The sequence below is a fragment of the Abrus precatorius genome, unplaced genomic scaffold, assembly GCF_003935025.1.
Source record: "Abrus precatorius isolate BTA unplaced genomic scaffold, Abrus_2018 Scaffold7, whole genome shotgun sequence".
Taxonomy (NCBI): Eukaryota; Viridiplantae; Streptophyta; class Magnoliopsida; order Fabales; family Fabaceae; genus Abrus; species Abrus precatorius.
The window spans coordinates 30,548,880-30,576,425 of record NW_020874417.1 but is presented as its reverse complement, the minus strand read 5'-3'; the positions used below and the strand labels follow the sequence as shown (position 1 = coordinate 30,576,425).

At 28.8% G+C, this 27,546-nt stretch overlaps 3 protein-coding genes across 4 annotated transcripts; all 3 read left to right on the top strand.

The window, feature by feature from the left end:
• Positions 1-9,378: 9,378 nt before the first annotated feature.
• LOC113872151 (serine carboxypeptidase-like 27) lies at positions 9,379-13,298 on the top strand. The gene is made up of 9 exons (XM_027509465.1): positions 9,379-9,941; positions 10,041-10,136; positions 10,300-10,392; positions 10,479-10,564; positions 10,682-10,942; positions 11,374-11,501; positions 11,584-11,679; positions 12,705-12,810; positions 12,901-13,298. Exons 1-9 carry the CDS (start codon positions 9,566-9,568, stop codon positions 13,045-13,047), a joined length of 1,389 nt encoding a protein of 462 aa, XP_027365266.1. The 5' UTR covers positions 9,379-9,565; the 3' UTR covers positions 13,048-13,298.
• A 2,159-nt stretch (positions 13,299-15,457) lies between these two features.
• On the top strand, positions 15,458-17,521 carry LOC113873183 (tetraspanin-6-like). The gene is made up of 3 exons (XM_027511203.1): positions 15,458-16,093; positions 16,652-16,971; positions 17,306-17,521. Exons 1-3 carry the CDS (start codon positions 15,602-15,604, stop codon positions 17,343-17,345), a joined length of 852 nt encoding a protein of 283 aa, XP_027367004.1. The 5' UTR covers positions 15,458-15,601; the 3' UTR covers positions 17,346-17,521.
• A 4,485-nt stretch (positions 17,522-22,006) lies between these two features.
• LOC113873294 (MLO-like protein 2) lies at positions 22,007-26,925 on the top strand. 2 transcript variants are annotated; one of them, XM_027511349.1, is made up of 15 exons: positions 22,007-22,417; positions 22,610-22,667; positions 22,769-22,929; positions 23,043-23,165; positions 23,301-23,361; positions 24,066-24,154; positions 24,335-24,409; positions 24,492-24,586; positions 24,679-24,728; positions 25,128-25,168; positions 25,277-25,450; positions 25,544-25,579; positions 25,944-26,017; positions 26,177-26,237; positions 26,334-26,925. In XM_027511349.1, the coding sequence occupies exons 1-15, from the start codon at positions 22,295-22,297 to the stop codon at positions 26,760-26,762; spliced, it is 1,650 nt and encodes a 549-aa protein (XP_027367150.1). In that variant the 5' UTR covers positions 22,007-22,294; the 3' UTR covers positions 26,763-26,925. The 2 variants fall into 2 exon arrangements, with proteins under 2 accessions (XP_027367150.1, XP_027367151.1); XM_027511350.1 differs by having other exon boundaries at positions 22,184-22,417; positions 25,544-25,595; positions 25,969-26,017; positions 26,334-26,919.
• Positions 26,926-27,546: the final 621 nt, after the last annotated feature.

Sequence of the window (27,546 nt, the reverse complement as noted above, 5' to 3'; positions counted from 1 at the left end):
GAGAGAGAGGGAAATAGATAGAGAGAGAAAGTGTGGTACCGGATCTCAACGCTTCTTTCAAAACTATATTTCAAACCCATTTCGAATCCGCTCTCGTATTATTTATTTTATTTCTTTTTTATTATCTTTCACTTTTTTTTAATCTATTTTTTTATTTGTTGTTATTTATTATCAGCTTTTGTTTGTGACTGTATGGGCCTCTTGGGTAATCAAAGTGCCCATTGTTTCGGCCGTTATTTACGGTAGCAGTAAACACTCCTCCCACGTTACCATATTGCCCTTCCAATATTTAATATTTTCGGAAACTTTTTTTTAAGACCATACTCTTATATATAATTAGTTTAGATGTATATTTAGTTGCTATAGTGAATAAGTATTTTTAATATTTTAATAATATATACTTAAATTTTGATGTAAAATTAAAATATAATTATAGATAAATATCAACTATAGAAATTTAATAATATATTTTAACTTGCTTAACTTTTGAGTTAGTTTTTTCAATTGTATAGTTAAAAAAATTAAATTTAAAAGATTAAGAACACGTTTATCTCATTTTATAAATGTATTTTTTTATTTTTAAAAAAATTATTTGTCAATTTAAGTTTTTAAAAATAAAAATAACCTCTAAAATATCTTAATTTTAATTTTTTATTGTTTTTTTCAAAATAGTTCATAATGTTTTTAATATATATATTCACTTGTATCGGGGTTATTCACTTATCTTTTATTATGTGATATTACCTATTTATATCATTTATATTTATTTATTAAAAAATATTTTAATTTTAAATTTTATTATGAATTTTTTATCTTATTTATATTTTTTAATTTTCATAATCTATTAAACAATCATATATAGCTTGTATAAATTATTTTTTCTATACAGTGTTGGTGATGTATTTTCTTGAAATATTAAATTGTTATCTGAATTTTTTACATGTATTAATTAAGCTTGCCTTAATTTTTTGACCAACAACTGAAAAAAATATCATTCCCTAATTGATATGGTTATTGGTTTTAATTTTAAAAAGTTAAACAATTAAAATTAACTTCCTTTCTTTAAATTTGAATAGCAAATTTAAACTATGCAAATCTCATTCCATTTTTCAATTCAATCTTATATTTAATAGCGATATAACGAATCTTATTCAATAGGTAGATAATGAATAGAAAACAAAATAGAGAAACACAACAAAAACTAAATATGATAAAGTAAACAAATAAGTTTTACCCAAACGATAAGTTGAATTGATCGTCCATTCTTAAGAATAGATCAATTTAAAGATGAAATGACTAATTAGCATATAAAAACATAAAAATAATTATGTAATTCGGTTACCGATCCACCTAAAATTTAGAAAAAATAAATTAATAAATACAGTATTGATAATTAGTAATTAACTAGTAAAAAAAGTTAAATATACACATTTCTGTACATGTTAACAAAAAATATAATTAGTTAAAACCTAATAGTCTCTAATGAATCAACACTAACATTTGAGATAATAAAATCTACGTACACTAAACATGATAGTGATAATAATTATCTTACTAACAAAAGTAACACAATCACAATGACAGTACACATATAGTAATGATTATAGTAATTTTAATTACAATAATACTAATATCAATAATAACATGGCAACAATTATAATAATATTATAACAGTGGCAGAAACAGCTATTAATTAATCACGATAACATGTTATAGTTGTTTGCAATAACATTGAGAATGATAATAATATTAGTTGTGGGGTGTATTTTTAAATTTATGGAGAAATAAAAATTTATATAGATCAATATAATAAAACAAATTTAAATAATTACTTTTTTAAAAATATTAGCTTATTTTAACTCTGTAACTACAAATAGTATTAAAAGACAGTAACTTTGAAATACAATTGACTTAAAATAACATATTCATCATATATATATATATTTTTGTAGTAAAAATAAAACATGTTATAAAATTATGTATTTATTATTTATTATTTTAAACATGCCATTACCTACTATTTAATTAACATCTTAAAATTCTTATACTCAAACATGCTTTAATATTGAGATTACAAGATAAGGAGCAAATCAATGTATATGGTATGTGGCAGATATTCTGCAAATCATTGTAACATGACGAGACAGTGTTACAAATTTTCAGCATACAGGAATATGGCAAAATTTTCAATCAAGTTCAAATAGTTTATTTTAATGGACATTTAAATCCTGAAAAAATAGAATTTGCTATAATAACTATTATTTTGAACCAGATAATGGTTAAATAAAAATTACATTTTAAATAAAATAAATATTTTTAAATTAAATTGTTTTTATTTATTTAATTTTTATCTTCACGGTACTAGTTAATATTTACCATGATATTTTAATAACACACAGTAAACTATATTTTTTATTAGATTGCTCTTTACTTAAACGTTTTACAATTTTTTTTGAAGTATATATTTTTTTTGTTCTATTCAAGTTTTAATGAAATGCTTTAGTAGGATTTTCTGCTGCTGTTTTGGACTGGAATAAAAAATAAATATTCCATTGACTCTTAATAATTTTAGTAAAAAGGAATTAATTTATGTTAGTATAATTGTATAAGTCAAAAACATTCTCTCGATTTTACAAAGACATTATACTAATTATTAGATTACACGTGTACACATATAATCTCCACAAAATTATACACTTAGTTCATGTATGGATGATTTTTTATATATATATATATATAATTTATCACTTAATTTTTTAAAAATATTATCTCACAAAAATATAAAAACAAATGATTTATTTTTAAAATTTAAATTAAATTACCATGCACTTAAACCATTTTTTTTTGCAAAATCAAAATAAATAAATATAAACACCAATTATCGGTAAATAATGCAAGTTTTAAACAAATTAAACCAAAAAAACTCAACATTCAAACATTGTCTGCACCTAAAAACTGCTCAAACTAAAACCATGTGTTTAAATAAAATAAAATATAAGTTTAAAATAAATTTAATTTGAAATGTATATCTTCATTTAACTTATTTATAATTTAATTAATTATTATCTTTATCATATTGTTTAAATATACTTGTGTTTATTAATTTTTATGCTGCTACATAAATTTCAACTTCACTTAAAATAAAAAAGTCGGTCAATGCAATCTGATTACTCCGCATCACATGAGTTCATTTAAAAGATAAATGTTAATAGAATATTTTTAAGATTATTTTTTATTGTTGATTAAAATTTAAAAATAAAAAACATGTAGTTATTTTTTTAATTTAATAAATCTAATAATAGTTCTCTTAATAAATTTCAATTTAAGAATATGATAAATAATTTATTATTGACACTGCTATCGATTCACATGTGATTCATCAAATATAGTGTCAAATAGTTTGTTTTTAGATTCTTTTAATTAATAAATTTAATTTTTAAAAACAAGTAAAATCAAATAGTAAAAAATGATGATTTAAGTCTTAAGTAGAACAAAAATCAACAGAAGACAAAATTAACTAATTTAAAGTATAAAAATATAATAAAATAACTAAATTTTAAGTATAAAAAAATAAAAATATAATTATATCCCTATTTTTTGAGTTCACCGTAGAAATTTGATTTGACAGAAATTCTATAGCCACGTGTATTTTTAATGACAAATAGTTTTATTTAAAAACTAAAAACATGCAGAGCACAGTAAATATTTTAATGTTTTTTGTGCACAAATTTTGAACTTAAAATATATTCTAAAAATTATATATATATATCATATAAATCAATTATTAACTAACTAACTTGTGTATTTTGAGTTAATTTTTACATGTTAAAAAAATATTTTTAGAAAATGCAAATATAAACATTGTGCGTGTATTATCATGTTATTTTATTTAATTCAATTTACGTTCCGAGAGAATGAGGGGATTAAAAATCAACAATATAGTAATACATATCTTTCTTTGTTATTTTTTAAAAAAACAAAAGAAATTAAAAAATAAAGAGAAATTTGCAATTAGGGTTAGAAATGGAGGGCATTTTGGGGAATGATGCACCGTTTCCCTTCCCGCGTGTTGCGTTGAGAGTCAAAGCAGAAACGACAAGAATAAAGATGGCAGTGTGCACACTTTCCAGTTAAAGCGCGTAAATTCGAATATTAGGGCTGATGTGTCGAATCTTATTCAGCATCTTCCGTAAGAGTCCTTGTGATTCCATACTTTCCCTGCACTTATGCTTTATTTAAAAAAGAAAAAAAATTATTATTTTTTACTTCAAATAATTTTTTTTTAAAAATATAATCATATTAGATGATATTAAAATTTTTAAAATATAATGGAAATAAATATATATTTAATGTTTCATTTATTTCTTTCTTTACCGTTACTTTTTGGCTGTTCAAATAAGAAAATATTTCTTTCATTTATTTTTTCACTCCCTACCAGTCTTTCCATGTGCGATAATTAACAAATTTGACGTGAAGCATCTTCACTATTTTTATTTTCTTTTACCGATACTTCTGTTATTTTAATAATTTTGTTTATAAAATTTATTTATTTATTTTTTACGTACATGTATTAAAAAAAATACGTGGTCTTGGTTTGTATTATTATTTTCTTTTGTTGTTCACAAATAATTTTTCTTATTTCAATTAATGCCTCTCTTTCCTCTAACCTACTGTGCCTATATTAGCAGGACTAGTCCTAAGTTAAAACTCTTTTAAGATAAGTCTCGATCTAAAATATATTTCATTTATTACAAAGATTTGAAAAATTATTAATTAATCGATTGCAACATTAGAAGTTTTTTATTTTGAAAACTGTTTTCCTCATTTTTTTTGTCTATTAAATAATTACCTTATTTATCTGTTTAATTAACTTTATCTAACACTATTCGTCTCAGTTAAAACTTAAAATGCACGTTTTTAATAATTTAATATTGTGGAAGTTTAACAAAAATATCATAAATGCCAAGCTACTGACTAGCATAAATATTGATTACCTGCTGTCACACACTACTGTGTCATGTCATCTTTACTGTGCCACATAACTACAATGCCATAAAAAAAAAATATATATATATATATATTTATTTATTTTTATTTATTTTTATTTTTTTTTGGCCTTTCACTCAATTTTTCCATTTTTCATATCTTAGCAAATGAAATTGTTCTGATTTGGGTGCTACATAGATCACAAATAAAAATGTTTCGCCCTACCCATTTCGTTATATGTTTAGTTTTATTTTTATTTAAATGAAAATCAACTTGTTTAAATAAATATAAAAAGAAAACAAGTTTTTTTTTTACTCAAATTGATTAAGTGAATTTGCATTCTTTCCTCTAAATCCCTCTTATCAATACATTTTTTTAACTCTTCATGGTTCTTTTTCTTTTGTCAAGAAAGTAACGCAAAGAGTAACATGTCTATTGAACTACATTTAAGGGTTACGCTCTACATCAATTTGTATTAGTGCTCAATAGTGTATTTCAGGGGTTCAAGTAAAAGAAATATAGATTCTTTGAGTAGGCAGTGTTCGTGTTGGAGTTCGATTCCTCTGTGATAAAGTTATGTAGAATTAATTAATTTGAATTTGGAAGAAGGAAAAGTAGTTATTTGGGGGTGAATGGCTGAATGGGGATCCTCCGTTCCAACAACTTTGATTCTTGTGATGACGAAGACCCCAGCAAAAACCACTGATTAGTGATTATAACCAGTCACAAGTCAGTCCTTAGTTTATTTTGATTTTACCATTTCCGGTGTCATTCTTTTTGCAATTTTTTTATCTCATGAAATTCGAGAACTCTTCTCTAAATTGTGATCAATGGACAGAAAAAGACTATGACAAACATGGTGACAACAGAAGGGCCTACAAGCTGGAGATTGTCAAAAGACAAACCAATCAAATTTAAAAACGGTTAACATTTTCATGTGGGGAAATCACGCAACATTAAATGACAAGTTACTCTTTTGTCTAGTCTTCTTATTTCACTCCCCGACCACTAACTTGGTTTACTCTTAGATATTTTAAAACTATAAAACTAATTTTCCTACTTTTTAATACAAACTACGTAATTAAGATTACTTTAAACATACATTAATCCAATTTTAGCACCATATTTATGGTGCCCAAACCCAAAATTATGGATATTCTTTGATTAATTCCTCTCCTGCACAACCTTCATCTGTTTTATTGAAGGAGTTGGAGTTTTCAAGGGAACCGTTCAGCCGCTTCCTTGTTTTATGCAAAAGCTTCATTTCAATCGGTTTTGTACATTCTTCCCTTTTCTGCTCATAAAAATGTTAGTATGAATAAGGAATTTATCATGTATTTATAGATCAAAAATAAAAAGTTAAGTAAAAGTCATTTAAATATTAAAAATAATATATTTTATTTCAAAGCTGATAGCTATTAGGTAAATTAAATTATTCCAAACACTAAAAAAGAGAAGACATTGATTTCTCTACTTAAAAATACATAACTTTATTCCAAATTTTGAAACGGAATAACCTACTAAATTAAATTATTAAACTGTGACTATTAATCATTTTCAGTTTATGAAATCATAAAAATATTATTTTAATTATTATTATTAATTACTAGTCACTTTATTCTTTATCTAATATGTGTGTCATGTGGTGTTTCTTTGGTTTATTATTTAAAATAAAAATATAGGTTTCAATAAAAATTTATAATTAATATTCATTTTAACGAATATTTTGTTTAATGGTATAAAACTAATTCTATAAGAAATCACTTTCTTAAACTGAAATAAAAAAAAAAGAAGATTAACTCATAAGCTCTCAGTCTTCTTAGTGGGTCTAATTCATCATATCGAATATTTTTTCTTCTTTAAATGATTGCGTTAGTCTTAATTTCTTTTCCTTTTAAAGTAATATATCTGTCTGCAGGAAATTACTAATAATAGTGATTGTTGGGCTCTTTTTTATGGTTTTATTATTTTAAAATTACCAAAATATGAATTTTTTATTAAAATTATAAAAATATGAAAAAAATTAAAAATTACATTTTTGATTTGGTACTTTTAAAATATTTTATATTATTTGTAAATATCATATATAAAAAACTAATCCTGATTAAATATTTTTTTATAAACTAAAATGCTTTTATTGAAAGAATTATTGTATAAAAGAGAATAATTTATATTTGTAATAATTTAAAATAATTAATATTTTAAGTTAGATTAAAATTCTAAGTTGGCACCCTCTATGTTTTTGCCCAACTGGAATATTCTGCTGTTTAAATTTGAACTCCACAAATCCCATTTCACGTCAAAATAATAATTATGTTTTTGATATATTATTTTAGATGTGAATCTTGAATAATAATTATAAAATTTAATGCTTTTAATTATGTAATTATAAAAACATTAACTTTGATTTAAAAAAAAAAAAAGGATTGGTCAAATTAAGAGTTGAAGCGCATGGAGGGGATTGATTTGCCTTTTCGCTCACCGACACTTCTGACATGGCATTGGCACATCGTGATTTGGTGAACCAAACTAGCAGCGAGTACAGCGTCCAAATACAATATAATTATGGAAATTTTTTTAAACCTATTTTTTATTAGAAAATGTGAAGAAATATTTTTATCACGTCATTAATTTTAGTTATTAAATTTTATTTTAATTTATTATTTCCTGATTTGTATTACATGTCACTTAGTATTAGTGTAAATTTATTAAGAAAATGATTAAAAATTAATGTTCCAAATTATTTTTAAATAATAAATAATTTGAGACAAATAAAAAATATTTAAATCGATTTTAATATTAAACGAAAAAAATAGAATAATAACATGAATGTTTAGTTTTTAACAATATCTACAATTTTAATAAAATTTTGATATCCTTAAAATTTATAAATTTTTTATTTAATCCACATTTTTAACAAGTGTTAAGAGCACATAATATAATTTTGATAAATAGTAAATTTTAATTCAAAATTATAACATTTAATATTATTAAATATTTGGATATTATATTTTTTTCAATAATTTTTTATTACATGTTATTCGATACATATTATAAATTTCAATCAATCAAAATTTATCATTTATTAATTTTCTATTATTTTAAACACATGCTAAAAATTTTGACCCTACATTTGTTTTTTATTTTTTAATGTTAAAAATAATATTAACTATTATTCGTTTACTGATAATTTTTCATTTATAATGAAATAATTACATTATGTAAGTAGTTCAAGAATAAAAAAAATTTAATAAAAAAATTAAAAAATTAAAAAAATAATTTAAATAAAATAATAAAATTTCTTGATATTTGTACCTATTTACATTTTAAAAGAAAAAATTCATCACTCATTTAAGGAAAAAAAAGCTGAAAAGAAAAAAAATAAGTAAAAAGAAAGAGGCAAAGAAAATTAATTTATAAGTCATTTGTTATAAGAAAAATACGAAAGAAAGTGAATAAAAATATTTTTTATAAAATTATTAACATCTTTAACTAACATATATTTAATTAAAAATGAAAAAACTGTTTTTTACAAACAAGGATAAAAAAATTGCTTTCCTCTCTCTCATTTTCTCTGATTGTACAGAAACTAGAATTAATAAGAGCCCCACATTTTATTTTTTCATTATTTTCTTGGATTTTTCAAAAAAGAGTAACTCTTTAACAACTGCTGCTCTGTGATACACATGTGTTTGTGCCTTGTGACTTGTGAGCGTCTATCATCTTCTCTCTCTGTGGTATATGCGACAATGTTTTTTTTTTTACATATATATAATATTTTATGTTAAGAACATTTAAATAAACAATTACGTTGATTAATTTCTTATTTTACAAAAAATATTAAGTAATTTCAGTGTTAAAGTTTGTTATGCAGTATGATCGTGAATCATATATATATTCATTGGCCACCAATTTATCTTTCAACATGATATATTTTTTTAATCAAATTATAAATATTTAAAAGTAGAGTTAAGACTTTGGGGAACAGTTTATTCAAAAGGAGAGGATGGGTCTTTGACAAAGACTAAAAATACCCATATGAGCCTGAAAGACAGAAACTTTGAGCGCTTGCATGTGCGCCATTCCACTGCTTCAGTCAACTGAACTGAGGCTGGAACAAAGCAAGCACAAGCAAGAAACAGGAAGAGCCAAAGAAATTCAAAATATTGATGATTAAGTTGAGGACCAAATGCACGGTGCTAAATTAATTGCTACAACTCATTTTAACTCATCAAAACAATCATTGACACTTTCTTATAAATATGTTGTATGTTGACAGCTTTAACCAATGTGTGATGTGTCTCTCATTTCTTCACTCTCTTTCTCTCTCTTACCCTTCAGTTTCTTGCTTTTCTTTGTGAATTCAGTTTGCTGCTTTCCTACAATTCTCTGTGTGTGTGTAAATCTGAGGTAGAACTGAACTGCTTCAAATCTTTGACATTAAAGTTTAGATCTTTTCTAACTGCGTCAGGATTTGTGTTCTTGGACTTTTACTCTTTAGTAGTACTTCCATAAATTCCATTCATGCTCTCATTATAATATTCTGGTGCTTCTGGATTTTGGCAATTTTGACAGAATCATGGGTTGTTGTTGTACCAGATTCTATCTTGTTTTGTTTTTGTCCTTTTGTGTGGGAGTTTCTTTAGCTTCCCCAATTGAAGATCAAAGGAGAGATAGGATTACAGAGTTGCCAGGACAACCAAAGAATGTGGGCTTTGCTCAGTATTCTGGGTATGTGAGTGTGAATGAGGAGAGTGGAACTGGGAGGTCATTGTTCTATTGGTTGGTTGAGGCACCACTGAGTCGTGGACCAAGGTCAAGGCCACTAGTGTTGTGGCTTAATGGTGGCCCTGGATGTTCTTCTATTGCTTATGGTGCATCTGAAGAAATTGGCCCTTTCCACATTAGGCCTGATGGAAAGTCACTTTACTTGAATCCTTATGCTTGGAACAATGGTAAGTGAAATTCCCATTGGTGTTGTTGTGGTTGTATTTTTGTTTTGTTTAGTTTTTTCTAGCATATCTTTTATGTCTATTTATTTTGGGCTATTGCAGTGGCAAATACATTATTCCTTGATTCTCCTGCTGGTGTTGGTTTTTCATATTCTAATAAAACAACGGATCTGTATACATTTGGTGACCAGAAAACAGGTAATGTAGTTGTAACATTTGTAAGGGTAGTTGTACTTGCTCATGTAGGATTTACTCTTCATGTCAGTTTTGCTTGTTTTGGCAATAATAAATGGTTCGGTTTATGAATTATGTTCTTGAGATGCTTATGGGTATCTGGGATCTGGCTTTTGTGACTTTGCAGCTGAGGATACATATACTTTTCTTGTTAAGTGGTTTGAAAGATTTCCTCAGTACAAGCATAGAGAATTTTACATTGCTGGAGAAAGTTATGCAGGTGATTCTATATTTGATATGTCAGTTTTCTTCCTAAGGATTTTGGCGCCACAATTATCAATTGAATATCTTAAAAATACTTTTCAGGCCATTATGTTCCTCAGTTGGCTCAAATTGTATACCAGAAAAACAAGGGAATCAAGAATCCAGATATAAATTTTAAGGGATTTATGGTGAGACTGTAAAATTCATGAAAAAATTGTACATTTTTAATCTTTAATGTTAAAGGAGAATTGCCACTACCTTGTTGGAATCATCTAAAAGATTTGATTTTCTTCTGTTGGTGTCAGGTTGGTAATGCTGTTACTGATGATTATCATGATTATGTTGGTACATTTGAATATTGGTGGACCCACGGTTTGATTTCAGATTCCACGTATAGGATGCTAAAAATTGCCTGTGACTTTGGGTCCTCCCAGCATCCATCAGTGCAATGCATGCAGGCTCTCAGAGTTGCAACTGTGGAGCAGGGAAACATTGATCCATATAGCATATATACACAGCCTTGCAACAATACAGCATCACTCAGACGCGGCTTGAAGGGTCGCTATGTAAGTTTTTGTAGGCACTTATTCAATTTACTCATGTCTAGTAGCAAGTTCTTTCATTGTATTGTAGTTGTCAAACTACAATATTGCACTACAGTTATGAGAACCTTCAAAACAATCTACATGAAAATCACATTGGTCCTAAACTGCAGTATATTGGTTTTCTATCATGAATGAATCAAATTAGATATCATTCTTTTTTAACTTAAAAGAACATGGTTACTATGTCTACTTAAGAATAGAACTATAAATTTGTCATATTTCCTTGACTTGTATTTTGGAATTGCTAAACTACCTGAAGCAAAATAGGTGTTGGACTTCTCATTAATATTTCAGTCTTTAGATGTAGCACCTTCTGAACTTTCATTGCTGAATTGCATTTATGTTTTTCTTGTTTTGTTTTCCCCTCCCATACGTATGCCTTCCAACTTCAGCCATGGATGTCTCGAGCATACGATCCTTGTACTGAAAGGTATTCTGATTTGTATTTCAATCGTCCAGAAGTTCAGAAGGCATTGCATGCCAATGTAACTGGAATTCCTTACACATGGAAGGCATGCAGGTGCATTATTTGTATGTAGTATTGAGGTGTTTTTCTTGAGGCCTATTCTATTCTATTTTTTTTAAAAGGTTTCTCTTAATAGTGATATTGTAGGCAACTATTGGACTGATTCTCCACTATCTATGCTTCCAATATATCAAGAACTTATTAATGCTGGCCTACGAATATGGGTATACAGGTGCATACCTTTTATTTTTATCTTCTATTAGTATTATTACGTGGGCTGAAGCATTTCACATTTGGTTATTCTAATGCTCTTACTGGATTCTGTTGAATAAAAATAATAGGAAATCATTTTATTGTATAGTTTACAGAGAAGATTCCATTTGAAGTTTTCAAAGTGATAATATAGGTGTATTGTTCTTGGCTTGTGTTTCTTCCAAAAAAACTCTTAAGAGAAAGTTTTTATATAGGAATACAACAAGTGCTAGGGAAAGATGTCCCTTATCAAGAAAGAGTGGAAAAAAGTAAGGACCATATAAATGGAAGAATCCATGAACCTAATACCCTGCCACTATTGTTCTTTACTTAATGAAGAATAGCTCGAGTCCAAGATGAAGATTTCCTCAATATTTTGAGTCTTGTAACCCAAAATGGGTTGACATGCTGTTGGATTAAGTTTTTAAAAAAGGTTATTCTGTTATAAGACTTTTTTTTAGACCTTTTTTAAAGTTATTATCTTTTAGTTTTTGAGAAAAACATTAGAACAACTTTTTTAAGGTTGTTGTTTTTGTTTTTTCAAAACACATAATGATTCTATATATATTTTTTTGTAAATTTATCTTTTAATTTAACAAAACAATTTTTCTTCCAAAAAGTTTCAAACAAACAGCCAAAAGGAGGAAATTAGGTAGTGAAAAATCAGGGATTCATTGCAAAATTGACAACAATAATAGATCCTATTTCTGATCCTACATATGGTGTTGACGCATTAATTCTCAACTGGACATCTTTCTCATCTTGGTTTTGTATAGATATTCCTAATTTTTAAATAATATATATTTATTCTAAGCATTGTGCCAAGATAAGGTGAAAATATCTTTACTTAACCATTTGAGCGGCACCAACCACATCTATTTAAATCTACATATTCATAATGCTCTCCAACTTTGTGTAATATTCAGCTTAGTTGTTTCCTTCATTATCCAACATTTTGTTGCATGGAATTGAAACTCTTATTTTATTTTATATTTTTGGCTTTAGTGGAGACACTGATGCTGTGGTTCCAGTGACTGCCACTCGATATTCTATTGATGCCTTGAAGCTACCTACCCTCATCAATTGGTACCCTTGGTATGATAATGGCAAGGTTGGTATTGCAAACTTCTATGACAGTTGTTTGTGTGTTTTCATGTCATGCTATTATCTAAGTTAGCTGAGATTTTGGTCTTACGTGAAGGTTGGTGGCTGGAGTCAAGTTTATAAAGGGCTAACATTGGTTACAATAAGAGGAGCTGGACATGAGGTTCCTCTTCATAGGCCCCGCCAAGCATTTATTCTTTTTAGCTCATTCTTGGAGGACAAGTCCTTGCCATCATCAAGTTAAACACATTTGTTCTTTTTCATTTGATGAATATTCACACAAGTATAGAACCATAAGTACCACCATTCTTGCACCATAGGCTAAGAATAAATGTTATTCATATACATGGAGCAGGCTGAGACAGAATAAGGAATGCATTCCTCATGAGTTCCCTCTTGGCTCTCTGCCTGGAAAATTGATAGATTTACCGTTAGTAGTTCTTATATTTTTAATTGTTATTGAAAATGTGATTATTTATATGAAATGCTATTCTTTATATGCCATATCTTGTATAATAACTGTTTTCGTCAATGAAGGGTTTTAAATTTTTCGTTTTTTTTTCCTGAATGATAAATGATAATGCTCTCAATCTTATTAGTTTTTCTAATGTCATGTGACTGCACATTTATTCCTGTATATATATATATATATTTATTTATTTATTTATTTATACCTCATAGTTAGTATTTTCATCGCTATAATTTCATGAAACCTATTTACAGCCTCCTTTTGAAACTGTATGATACAAAATGGAATGAATTGATTAAATTCACATATGAACAAATTATAAAAGAAATAGTCCAAGATGCAGTAAAAGATGAATTGGGAGATATTATTTCATAGAAATAATTTCTATGGTATAAATGCAGACTGACACCATGAGTGGGGCTCTTAACAAATTTCCTGTGGTTTTACCCGAAGTCATAAATGTGCCCACATAAGCATTTTCTCCCATGAGTGTGTCTATTCAACCCTACGTTAGTGTTTTCGCTTTGAATCAGCTATGAATCAAGAAATTATCAATAAATGATTACCAACCTAGCCTGATCGCAGTCGTAGATCACTATATAGTTTGGCTCTGTGACGAAAACTGATGTGTATGTTTGTTAATGATACTGTGTGTCCAGTTTTTTAAGGTGATTTAAGAGCCCATAATAAAAATACATGTATAATAATTTTTTTATTAAAAATAATAAAATAGTATATCGATAACATTAAATAATATAATTTTTAATAAATATAATCTATTTATTATTTATTTATGAGTATCTCCATATTAAAAAAATAGTGTATGGGGTCACCCATAAAACCTATTAATCAAACACTTTTATCTATATCTATGATAATAGTATCAGGGTGTCCCTCTAACATGTGCCTGCCCCATACCGTTCGGAGTACAACACGAATTAACGCGTCAAAATATGTTCGAAAGATCATGACTTCCAAATAATAAAGATCTCTTATATCTATTTCTTGGACAAAATCACTAGTACATGGCGTGATGAAGAATTTAATGCTATCAAACCTGCTGGATGCACTTTGGTTCTTTCATACAAATGGTTTGCAGTAGTTGAACGATATAGGGGCACGGGCTTCTGTGATGACGCAGGAAGGGAAGAGTTGTCATTAAATTTTACTCAAGTTAGCATGCAAATTAAATTCCACTCTGTTGACATGGGTTTGGGGTAAAAAGATTTCCAAAACTTATATGCCTTTTTAAAACAACCAATATTGAAATATATAATAACAGATTCATCTCTGGCCATTATGTTTTATTTTATATTCACAAAATTTATCATCAAAATGATTTGAGTATCATTTCCAAAAGTGATCCAAAAGGTGGGTGAAAGAAAAAAATGAACATGATTTACTAACCATTTGATTATTGGTTCTCGTTAATTTTGAGTCACAAATAAAAACATCATTCAATTAACTAAACTCAAAATGCTCAAATAGCAAAATGTATTCGATTGAGCAATTGATATGTCAACACTACAATCCCTGCTGTTTAGTTTTCACAGATTTGCAAAAACGACCATGCTGTAGCAGATATTCCCGGATATTTTGCCAATAAAAATTAGCAAGATGGGAATCTTTTTGCATTTGAAATTCCATGGTAGAGCACAATAAATCAAGAAGACAAGGTGCTTTGCTAAAGTATATTTGTCATTGATGAATTAAAGCTTGGTGGTGGAACTTCTTTTTAAGAAAAAGAATTAGGCTGCCTAGTGGAGCCGAAAAGACACATGGTATGTCAATAAGATCAGGCGAGACAGGATAACAAAGCCAAAGCATCTTACATACTATATTACTATTCTATAATACCCATCCAAGAATAACCCAAATCTTGTTCGTGATCTTGCTTCACAAAGAAGTCCAAATGGGGTCCATATCCACAAAGCAACAACATCGTCTGTAGTTACCAAAAACACCACCACTTGTTCTAAATTCTTTGCTTGCCTTGCCTAAATTCACATGGAATTTATGCTTCGGTATACATTAGTTATGTGGATAAATATGTCAATTGGGTCACTAGACTCACTACTATACCTGAAAAAGGAAAAAAATTGGCCGGGAAATGAGAGAAGGGCAAATTAGTCCCTCTGAAAAAATAACTTCCTTAATAACTAAGAAGGACAGTCTTGTTTTGTTTGCTCATTTTCACATTCTCCAACTAAAGTTTCTAGTTTGATTGCCTCTCCCCCTTTTAAATAGAAACAAAGCTAAAGACACCACAAGAATCACAAGAAGCAACCAAATAGAAAAAAAAACTAGAGATAGAGTGAGAGTGAGAGATATGTATAGGTTCAGTAACACAGTGATTGGGTTCTTGAACTTGTTCACACTTTTAGCATCCATACCCATAATTGGAGCAGGTCTATGGATGGCAAGGAGTAGCACAACATGTGAAAATTTTCTCCAAACACCACTTTTGGTTATAGGTTTTGTTGTGCTAGTGATATCACTAGCAGGCTTCATTGGTGCATGTTTTCATGTGGCATGTGCACTATGGTTGTACTTGGTGACCATGTTGTTCCTCATAGCAGCACTGTTGGGTTTGACAATATTTGGCTTTGGTGTGACAAGTAAGGGTGGTGGTGTGGAAGTGCCTGGTAGGGTTTATAAAGAGTATCGTCTTGAGGATTACTCACCATGGTTGAAGAAGAGAATACAAGACCCTCGCTATTGGAACACTATAAGGAGCTGTATTTTGGGCTCTAACACTTGCGCTAAGCTTGCCTCTTGGACCCCTTTGGATTATATGCAGAGGGATATGTCTCCAATACAGGTACAATTAATAAGTTATGTAGCTTCTTTTTCTTCTTGTTTTTTGATGCATAGGAAGGAGAATAGTTTTTGTGCTGAAATATTTGGTTTGTGAACAAAATAAAATTCTTAAGAACTAAAAGTTGTGGACTAATGAAGTAAAAAGCTAAATTAGAAAGAGACTAGTGTTTTTTTTTCTTCCTTTCTTTTGTTGTTACTGTTACTAATATCAAATATGTTCACAAGAAAATTTCCATGTTATAATTTACCAAACAATGGATTATGATGGTAAACCATCCCACTCCGTTGCTACCCTCACTCTGTGCTCCTGAAATATATCATTAATTTTCAAAGTCTTGGTCCGCTAAAATAATAAAAATTTTGTTAATAAGTATCCATCATAAATAATAAATTTTTATTAAAATACATTAAAAATTACAAAATGATGCATTAGTATATTTCTTAATAAAAAAATCATTTTTATTCTCTCTATAAACATTGATCAGCATTTATCAATAACAAATTAACAATTTTTTTGGGTGAAAGTGATCAATGCTAAGTGTAGTTGTGGTTTATGCAGTCTGGATGTTGTAAGCCACCAACTGCTTGCACATACAACGTGGCAACAATGATGATGAGTCAAGACCCTGATTGCTATAGGTGGAATAATGCCCCCAATTTGCTATGCTATGAGTGTGATTCTTGCAAAGCTGGTGTACTTGAAGACATAAGAAGGAATTGGCACAAACTGTCTGTTCTCACAGTCACCATGCTTGTGCTTCTCATAGGGATTTATTCCATTGGGTGCTGTGCTTTCAGAAACACAAGGAGAGCTGAAACGGATTATCCATATGGTGAAAACCGGATGACCAAAGTCCGACCCAGATGGGATTACCATTGGTGAGTCCAAAATTTATTCACAAAAATTGAGTCATATTGTTATCAATTCATTTTCAATCCTCTTAATTTTGGAAATCCAAAAGTTTTATTTGGCTGAAAACTTTTGGTCTAACTTTATTTTTTCATAGTAAAAAATTATTTCAAATGCTTTAAAATTGAAGTATTAAACATTGTAATTCGAACAAGCCTTTAACTTTATGTGTTTCTTTTATTGCATGCAATGTCGAAACTTCATACAAATCTGAATAGCAAAATCAAATCCTCTACAACCAATGAATATGGTCAATTTTACTATTACCTATCTAATGCTTTTTTGGTGTGCTTTTTCCCACAGGTGGAGATGGTTACATGACAGGAAAGACCAGCTTTATTAGCCATCTATCCATGCTTGGGTGCTCCATAGATGTGTATGGCTATGGAAGGCCTCAAGGCCTTTGTTTATACAAGCTTTCCTAATTGGCTGCTTTTTGTACAAAGCTTAATTTTGCTTTATGTAACAGATGGTTACTTTATTTTTCCTTTTTTCATTAGTGGATGTTTTTTTAATTTTAATACACGAGTACATTGAATTATACGCAATGGGATTGGACAGAATAGAATACCCACTCTAATCCCACTAGCTTTTCTGTTCTTATGAACAAATGCCACTAAAAAGTATATAGATAATGGAACATGGAATAATCGAATAAGTACTCTCAGATTTTACAACATAAAATAAAATAAGATGAGAAATAAAGGGCCTAAAATCTCTTTCTCCCTCTTCCGGGTCACACTAGGGAAGCTTTTATGGGCTTGGTTGTTCATCTTCTGCCCAACAAAGTAGAGGGGCCCAATACTCTACGGGCCTGACTAATGTGACCTTGTAGCCTTTTAATAATCATTCAAACCCACTATAAAAAACAAAACTTTTGTTTTTATTGACAAAAGAATATCAATGCGATTTTTGTAAGGTAATTTCCTTTTAGATAAAATTGAAAAAATTCAAAGATTTGCTTTTTTAGCAAAAGAAGTCATCATTCTAGTTCTTATGTTGTTCAGAGTAATTCTGAACACAGTGATCTAGATAAAAAAAATGTTATTCAGAATAGTTATGTGTGGCGTTTTTGGCTATCAACGGCTGTCAACCAACCAGTACCATAATCCTGTCTCCAGCATACAGAAGGACAGGCAAAGGAAAATGGAATACTGTGGTTTAGATCAAAGTTTGGCTGCTACATGAATGGTTTAGATCAATGTTCTAGATCTACTTTAAGTTCTTCTCTGTGAAGGTTAGAAAAGCAAAAATAATCTATGTTTCAGGAACAATTTGAAACATTACAACACCACATAGAGATTTATTGTGAGAAAATTTCAAAACATAGAGAATATTCCTTCTTCATTTAAAATGAAAAAATTGTATTGATTCAAATAAATAATTGTCTTGTTTTATTTAAATTGAAGGGTTGTATTAATTTATTAAATTTATAGTGTTATTTTGCTTCATTCAAGTTAAAAATCAGTTTTAATCTAATCCAGAATTACAACGTATATACATATGTGAATCATATAGCATATTCATACTTAAATAAATATTGATTAAAAGAACATATCTATTTATGTAAGACACAGATTAAAATAAAACAAATATTCGAATTGGACATTGAGTGAAACAATTTAATTATTTATTAAAACACTTAAAATAATGTGATTCTTCATAAAAGTGACGAGGAGTGAGTATAAGTTTATTATAGCAGCTCTTCCAATTATTTCCATTTCCCTTGGTCATGCTTCTTCTATGGGTAGAAGATGCAATGTTTAAATATTATATGGGTACGAGAATTAGGTTATTTAAGGTATGCCATAAAACATTATTTTTAAAAATCATGTGAGCATTTAAAGTGCGTTTAGAATAATTTATTAAAATGTTTTATAACTCTCATAATATTTTTAACATTTTAATAAATATTTTGATATGCATTATTAAAAATGAATAATTTCATGCCACAAGTCTTTTTATATAAAAAAATATATGTTAAAAACACTTAGTTGAATTATTTATATAACGCATCGTTAATATGAGCATAATACGAATAATGTCGTGAATTTTTATATATCTTTACATAAATGGTTCTATATTTGTTATCCATGCTTCCCTTCACATAAAACTAATTACATCTTGTTTTGGAGTGGTAATGAGAGATAGCTAGGACATCTTGTTACGAGAAATATTGCTGTTTGCACTTTTATTTTGATTATTATTTTTAAAACTTAATTACAAAAAAATATTTATAAAGAAATTTTAAAATTAAAATTTTCAAATAGATTAAATATAATTTTTTAAAAAGTAAAAAAAAGGTAATGCAACTGATAGAAATGGCTAAAAAAAAATCAAAATCTATTACCCTATTGTCCAGCCCATATTTCCATTACAAGCCTAATTCAGAATGAGAAGAAAAACATGACAAAAAAGAAGAAGATATTTATAATTTGGTGTATAGGTGGAGATAAATATCTTGTATAATAAAAGTTGTGTATTTAATTATGTGAAAAACAGGTCACCTATTGGATATCGATGACAAGTTCTTAAATTAAAACCATTATTATTATTTTTTTGGTAAACACAGATTTTTTGTCTGCCCACGGAACAATTTGAATAAAATGAGATGAGTTATGAATTATGATGCCACAATTATATTCAGAAAGTGATTGAGAACAAATTGCGTTGCAATGAACTCACAAGTTGGTAAAGAGGTATCATCAACTTGGTCTTCAATTCATTCTTGGAACGGACACAACAACTATGTGTACCCAACAAATTAATTTTGAGTGGATAAACATTGGCATAGAGCTCATAACTACAAGGAGATATTAGCTGTAATGGGCCAGAATTTGAGTGTGTGTGCGCATTCAAGTGTGTTACATAGTGTAACCCATAATAATTGACCCTTTTAGTTATATGCAACTTGGAAAATAACTGGATATTTTATGTTTTAAAGATTATCATTGCCTAAAAACTATTGGTTTAAGAAACCATGTGATTTTTGTGGTAAGTGTAATCATTTCATATTTAATTGATATAATTATTGACTGATTTAGCTTCTATAACCTGTTTAAGAATTTTGTTAACAAGCTCTTCTCCTCATAAACGTGCCTGTCAACACCATACTAATGGCATCATCAAGCTTATCTTATCAAGTTGTGAGTGTGCAAATAATTTAACCCACACAAACTTTTGAGGTGGCATCATACCAATATTCTCCTTATATATATATATATATATATATATATATATTCAATTATTTTTTAATATTTATAAATAAATTATTAAATAAAAATAAAAATAAAATTAATGTTTTTAAAGACAAAAATATATTTCATGTTTTTCATTTAATAAATAAAAAAATTAAATATAAAATTTGTTTACAGTGTCATCCGATCATATGTTATTTTATCAATGAGAATAATTAGTTTTGATAATAATTAATATAAAAATTATTTATAATATATTCTGATTAATTGATAGAATAAAATATTTTACATTGACACGTACTAAAATTAAATCCATTTAGTTATTATTAATTTAATTGTAGTTGAAAATGTATATTAGAGTTTTTGCCTATTTAATCATTGACTTAATTTTAGATTTATTACTAGTACATTAATGGATAACAATAATGTGGTGAATAAATAATACATGTTTGTAAAGATAAAACGTGTAAAAATTATCTTAAATTGATAATTTTTTTATCTTAATTTATCATTAGTTTATAGGTAAGACTTAATTTGTTTAAAAAACTATATATCAGTGATTGAAACTGCATTTTTCATATGTTAAAAAATATTTTAATAAATTTATTAGCATTAATTTTCAAAATGAATTTTAAGGATTTAAAAGTGATAAATTTTTTTATATTAAAAAGTTAATTACGCATTTATATTTTTAATATGACAAATATTTAATGGCTTAAAATAAATTATAAGCATATTAATGTTAATGTTTTCTGATTTGAATTGAATAGTTATTAGAAGATTGTTTCTAAGAGCATTTTATGAATATCAAAAGTCAAGACGTTGTAAAACTCATACTTTATCGTTGACCTGGTATTCCCACAATTGAGGAGTTTTAGATTTCATTAAATTTTTTATTCCAAAGGTTCGTATTATCCAACATATTTTTGCAACCTTTGAAACACTCGTTGCCATTTGATATATTTTAATAATAAAAAATTAGTAAATGCTTTGATATGTATGGTATTAACTAATTTTTAATAAAATAAAATAAAATTATTTAACAATATTTTGTTAATCAACCTTCTAAAAACATTGGTTAGGAAGACTTACGTAAACATTCACTCCACGTCAATCTATTGACTTATGACACAACCAAAAAAGAAACATAACGACGATTCCCAAAAGAAAACGTTATTTAAAAGATTAAGACCTAAGCCGAAGAAAAGTATCATATCAGTTGATGCGTAATAATTAAATTCATATTGACTTTAAGGCTCTGTAGAACTGAAATGAACATTATCAACTACGTTTTCTTCACCACAATCAGGAATAGCTTTTGCATTTAACGTGACTTTAGTATTATATCTACACACACACACACACACAAATCCTGCTAAATTTCATTCCTAATGCCAATCTTAAAAAAAATGCCAAAGTATGTGAAAGATTTTGACTAGACAAATATAAGTAACCAAAAATTAATGATTTTTTAAAAATTTTAAGTGCTAATTAATAAATAAAGTTTCTACGTAAAAAATTACATGAACTAAATAATTAACAATATGTTATATGATTATTTTAAAATCTAATAAATTTAAAAAGAGTAAATATAATATTTTTTATAATAAATATTCCATTATATTAAATAAAATTAAACAAGGAGAAATTTTTTAAATAAAAATAAATTATAAACAATTCAAAATTTAAATTAAAAATAAATACTAATTTTAAAAAAATTATTTTGTACGATAAACACTGCTCTAAGAACTTTTTGTCAGTTTTTCCCTTAATTTGAATAAATAAACAGATGAATAAAGACTCCTTCGCTTTTCTTATCTTTGGTTGACCCATGATTGGTTTGAAAATGTCAAAAGTCTCATAAAAAGTGGTACTCCAACACGCTTTTTTCTTTTCTTGCATACATTGCCCGCTTCTGCTGTTACTGTATATAACCCAGTAGAGTAGAGCAAGCAATTCCATAACTCTATCTTCAGCAAGAGCCTCCAAAAAAACTGCTTCTATATATCGTATCACTGACCTTGGTCTCTACCTACCCAATCTTCTTCCTTATATGCACACTCACAAGCTTGAAGAGATTAGTGAAGGCTGAAAAATGGACGATGAAGTTCCTCAGAATAAGTTGGAGGAAACCTCAACTTGGGCTGTTGCTATTGTGTGCTTTGTGATGCTTACAATTTCAATCATCATAGAACATAGCATTGAATCTCTTGGAAAGGTAAGCTTGGGATGGTTTAATTATTATGTTATTTTGCACATGCAATGTTAATTGAATTACCAGAAAGCAAGGAATATTTCTTATATTATACATATGAAAATTGAAAAGCTACCATCACATAATTGCTTCTGAATTATTCTAAGTATATATCATGATCTCTTGCTTTGTTTTCCCTCTTGTGACTAAATGCAGTGGTTAAAAAAGAAACACAAAAAGGCTCTTCATGAAGCGCTGGAAAAGGTTAAAGGAGGTACTTATTTTCTTATGACTGTTATAGTGAATTTCCTCTCTGTGTGTTGAGTCTAATTGATTAATTAATAAGCTTTAGTTTGCTTTGTTTGATCTGTTTAGAGCTTATGCTGCTGGGATTCATATCATTGCTCCTAACGATGTTTCAAGATCACATTGCTAATATCTGCATCTCAAAACAAGTTGCATCCACTTGGCATCCTTGTTATCCTGGTCATAAGGGCAAAGATCCAGAAGGATATTTTGATAAATGCGCAAAAAAGGCAAGCACAACACCTTCCCTCATCTTACTTTCATTGCATAGGAAGGGGAGAGGAGGGTATTTTATTCTAGATAGTTTATAATTTTTATTTTATTTTATGGTATATATTTGCAGGGTAAAGACAAAGTTGCTTTTGTGTCTAAATATGGGATTCACCAGCTCCATATATTCATCTTTGTGCTTGCTATTTTTCATATCCTACAGTGCATCATAACACTAACTTTGGGTAGAAAGAAGGTACTCCCCTATTCTCTTTCTTCTCTCATTCACTTTCCCTGCCCTCAAAGGCACTCTCAAGTCGTATCTCATACGCGTTACTGGCACAATCTTATTTTTATCTTAAAAAATTTATTATTTTTTTACTCTATGCAGATGTCAATTTGGAAGGCGTGGGAAAAAGAAACAAGGACTCTTGAACACCAGTTCCACAATGGTAACATTAAGTTAAAATCCGAAAGTTTTATATTTTACCCACATATTGACTTAGAGCATCAATATTTAGTCCATGCATTTACTATGAAAGCTACAATATAGGAAACATGTCACGTCGTAAATTAAAGATCCACTTTATGTGATGGTGGTTGACTTCTGTACCTATTGGATATAGTTCTTCTAGGTGTTATATAGATACCGAATATAATTTGATTATGATCACAGTGAGGTAACTTTTTTGATTTTTTAGTATTAAGAGGGGTTGTTACATAACAAGTTTTCTCGTTTAGTGAGATGTCATGGTCAAATTTTATATCTTTCTCTCGATTGACATTAAACAAGTGATGTTTATTTGATGTCCAGAGGGATAAACGTCATTTCCTGGTCATGTTAAAATTCGAGCCTATGTTTATGGATATGAATTTTAATTAATGTGAGAAATTTGAAATAGTACTCCTAAAGATAAGCATCGATAAATTTCAACACATTATTGTCATGTTAAATTTTATATTTTATTAAATTATTTTAGTTACTTAAAAATATGTATTAAAAAAAGTTTTATAATTTTGGCATAGTAAAAAGTTTTATATCTGCATATAAAACTAAGAATTTTTGTGTCATACGTCTCGGATGTAGATGGAATAAGCCTTGTTATGTTTTACCATTTATATAGGTCACATCTGATAATACAAATATGCATTGCAGATCCCCACAGGTTCAGGTTTGCTAGGGAAACAACGTTTGGACGAAGGCACTTGACCGCATGGAGTCGATCACCAATTTCCTTGTGGATAGTAAGTGAACAAATATCATGTATGAAAGAAATATTAATAATAAGATTCTTACGTTGTTCCAAGAGGATGGGGCAGAATGAAACTAGGCCATTAGCTACATGATTAAATTCAAGCATATGGTTACTTATTTGTGACACATATTTGAAACCTTATGAGACCTTTGTGTTCTACTCCAATCAGGTTAGCTTCTTTAGACAATTTTATGGATCAGTTAATAAAGCTGACTATTTGGCATTGCGTCATGGATTCATTATGGTAAGTTTGCATTTACAAAATCTGTTTTAGTTTGATACTTTTTGCTTGAAAAGACATCCTAAACTGAGCTATATAATTTTAGGCACATCTGGCTCCTTCAAGTGAAGCAAACTTTGATTTCCAGAAGTACATAAAGAGATCACTTGAAGAGGATTTTTCAGTTGTAGTGGGAATAAGGTAAAAATATCATCCAATGCTAATGCTTACGCTCCTTTTTGTCAGTAAGTTACTACCTTACCAATCTAAGCTTATCCTTTTTGGTATTGCAGTCCAACCATATGGTTCTTTGCAGTGCTAATTTTGCTCACAAATACTCATGGTAAGCCCTACTCAAAATTTGAAACCAAATTGGACATAATTGGTGTTGCTATGGTTAAAGTTGAATTATTTCAGACGAGCAAAATTAAATCAATATGGGGTTGGTCGTGAATTATTTCAACCACTTTCATGCACAATGTTTGTAGAATTCAATTGATAAAGGGGATATTTTTTTGGGGGATGGCGGTGGCAGTACATAATAAAGAAATATATATCTTCAAGCTAGACTAATCAAGGAGAAATTTAGCATAGAGTATTGTTTAATATATTTTGTTTCATTACTTACTTATGTTAAAATTAGAATACCATGCCCAGATACATCTACAAATTAACTACTTAATAGAGTAGTATTGTATTTTAGTTTATTCCATTTATGATAACTTTTGTTCTACATGGACAGGGTGGTATACTTATTTTTGGCTTCCATTTATCCCAATAACTGTAAGCACAAACCATTCATTCTATTTATGATGTCCATCTACATTTCCCTTTTTTTTCTTTGAAACAAGGCTATTAAACTGATCATGAAGTTTAATTTTAATCTTACAGATAATCTTGCTGGTGGGCACAAAGCTACAAATGATCATAACAAATATGGCACTAAGGATTCAAGATAGAGGAGAAGTGGTCAAGGGTGCACCTGTTGTTGAGCCAGGAGATAAATTGTTCTGGTTCAATCGCCCTCAACTTGTCCTCTCTTTGATTCATCTTGTTCTTTTTCAGGTAGATTTTTTAATTTATTTTCCTGTGATTCTACCATCTAAGTGATCTAAATTTTGTTTTCTGACAGTAACTATGTTTGGTTATATGCTGCAGAATGCATTTCAGCTAGCTTTTTTCGCTTGGAGCACAGTAAGTATCCCATCTTGATCAATTTTCCTAAGAATCTTGCTTCTCTGGATCCTGTTGTTAGTAATACAATATTGAATAAAAATTGTAGCAAAGCTTAGACCAAGCTTTCCTGTTGAATCTTTGCCGTGAAATAATTAGTTTGCAATAGGAATCAAGGTCAAACCTCCGTGAACCACAAATTGTTAGGAGAAGACCCAAGAATAATTTTAATTAATATGTAGATAGAATACATTCATTAACTCAAAAAAAGTTAATTACCCATTTACCTTTACGTCAAGAGGATTACAGTGTGACAATGAATTTAGCTGAAAGAAGCAGAGCTGCAACGTTTTTCTAACTTTGCATAATATTTTTTTGGGTACAGTATGACAATGACTTCAAAATAAACAGTTGCTTCCACCGAACTACGGCAGATATCGTCATTAGACTTACAATGGGGTAAGTTCACTTCATTTACCAAAACTGCACATTACATACCAAAACATGGAACAATCATTAATATATCATATCATATGTGACTTGTATTTCAACACAGTCTAGTTGTTTGTTTGTTGGAGTTATATATGTAAAGTAATGAGAAAGTGACGAATTTTCCAGGGTTGTCACCCAAGTTCTATGCAGCTATGTGACTTTGCCACTTTATGCTCTAGTCACACAGGTCAGATAAATGAACATTATACAAATACCTTTATTTTGCCAATATAAAACAATAAGAGTAGGAGCTGATTTCATCATGTTTTGGCTGGCATAACAGATGGGTTCAACCATGAAACCAACCATTTTCAATGACAATGTAGCAGCAGCACTAAAGAACTGGCACCACACTGCTAAAAAGCATATTAGACACCACAAGGATTCTAATTCTAACACACCATTCTCAAGTAGGCCAGCAACCCCAACACATGGTATGTCACCAGTTCACTTGCTTCACAAGCACGCTGGCCATAGTGATAGTCCAATAGCTTCTCCGGGGGAATCATACAATTATGAAAATGAACATTGGGATGTTGAAGGATCACCTTTCTCTAGTAACCATGCAAGAGATCATGAAGAGTCTATTCAGATGCAACCTATAACAACAGAATTGCCTCCTAGGGGACTCCCTCCTATTCGAGCTCAACATGAAATCAACATGGGTTTATCTGAATTTTCATTTGGGAAGGCACACACTAGTAGAAATTAGATGATATTGAATGTTTCCAAACTCTCATAGTTTATAGCTTCAATACGTATACATTACATCAATGTTGTAAATTAAACAGAAGCAATTTTGTTCTCTGGTATAACTTGAGGATGAAGTTCCAGTGTGTCAATTTGAAACATAAATATAATCAGTAATTTTTCCCTCTCTAAAATGGCTAATATGGTTTATCAAATTCAAATAACTGTTTGATTTGAGGTGATCTATTTGAAAAACTAGCCAAAGCTGAAGGAAATTACTATTTGGCTTTCCTGATTGACGAATATGAGGTTACATCATGTTCCTCCAAGTCATGTTAATTGGTATTCAACCACGATTTTATCTACTTGATTAATGTGACAAAAATATACTTGCGAAAATATCCTAATAAAGACCTTTTAAAAAATAGCATGTATATATTTGACACTTTTTGTGCAATGCTTAGCTGATAGTCATGTTGTTTTACAGTTATTTAATTTTAGGAAATAATTACTTTTTCTTTAAAAATTTTGAAAAATAATTTTCCAAAATAATAAAAAACGTGCATTAATATGTACCAAGACCTTTGCAATTGTTGTGTTTAGTTTATGGTAGCCTTTGTATTGCTTTCATAATATATACTTGAACACTGGAATTCTACATTTTCTTTCTTGTTTAGGTTAATGGTGCAAAGCCAATAGTGTTTCTTTCATCAAATTTCAAACTGTTTGTTTCCTTCTTTTTTCTTTTTTTTTTAAGATAATATCAATCTTCCTTCATCATCCTGTGGCGATGGTGGCTCTTGCCC

Excerpts from the sequence above, each read along its gene's own strand:
- LOC113873294 (XM_027511349.1), top strand. The coding sequence starts at position 22,295 with ATGGACGATGAAGTTCCTCAGAATAAGTTGGAGGAAACCTCAACTTGG. Across the intron at positions 22,930-23,042 it reads TTGATAAATGCGCAAAAAAG|GGTAAAGACAAAGTTGCTTT; the intron begins GCAAGCACAACA and ends ATATATTTGCAG. Across the intron at positions 24,155-24,334 it reads CACCAATTTCCTTGTGGATA|GTTAGCTTCTTTAGACAATT; the intron begins GTAAGTGAACAA and ends TACTCCAATCAG.
- LOC113872151 (XM_027509465.1), top strand. The coding sequence starts at position 9,566 with ATGGGTTGTTGTTGTACCAGATTCTATCTTGTTTTGTTTTTGTCCTTT. Across the intron at positions 10,393-10,478 it reads TGCTGGAGAAAGTTATGCAG|GCCATTATGTTCCTCAGTTG; the intron begins GTGATTCTATAT and ends AATACTTTTCAG. Across the intron at positions 11,680-12,704 it reads CTACGAATATGGGTATACAG|TGGAGACACTGATGCTGTGG; the intron begins GTGCATACCTTT and ends TTTTGGCTTTAG.
- LOC113873183 (XM_027511203.1), top strand. The coding sequence starts at position 15,602 with ATGTATAGGTTCAGTAACACAGTGATTGGGTTCTTGAACTTGTTCACA. Across the intron at positions 16,094-16,651 it reads GGGATATGTCTCCAATACAG|TCTGGATGTTGTAAGCCACC; the intron begins GTACAATTAATA and ends TGGTTTATGCAG. Across the intron at positions 16,972-17,305 it reads CCCAGATGGGATTACCATTG|GTGGAGATGGTTACATGACA; the intron begins GTGAGTCCAAAA and ends TTTTTCCCACAG.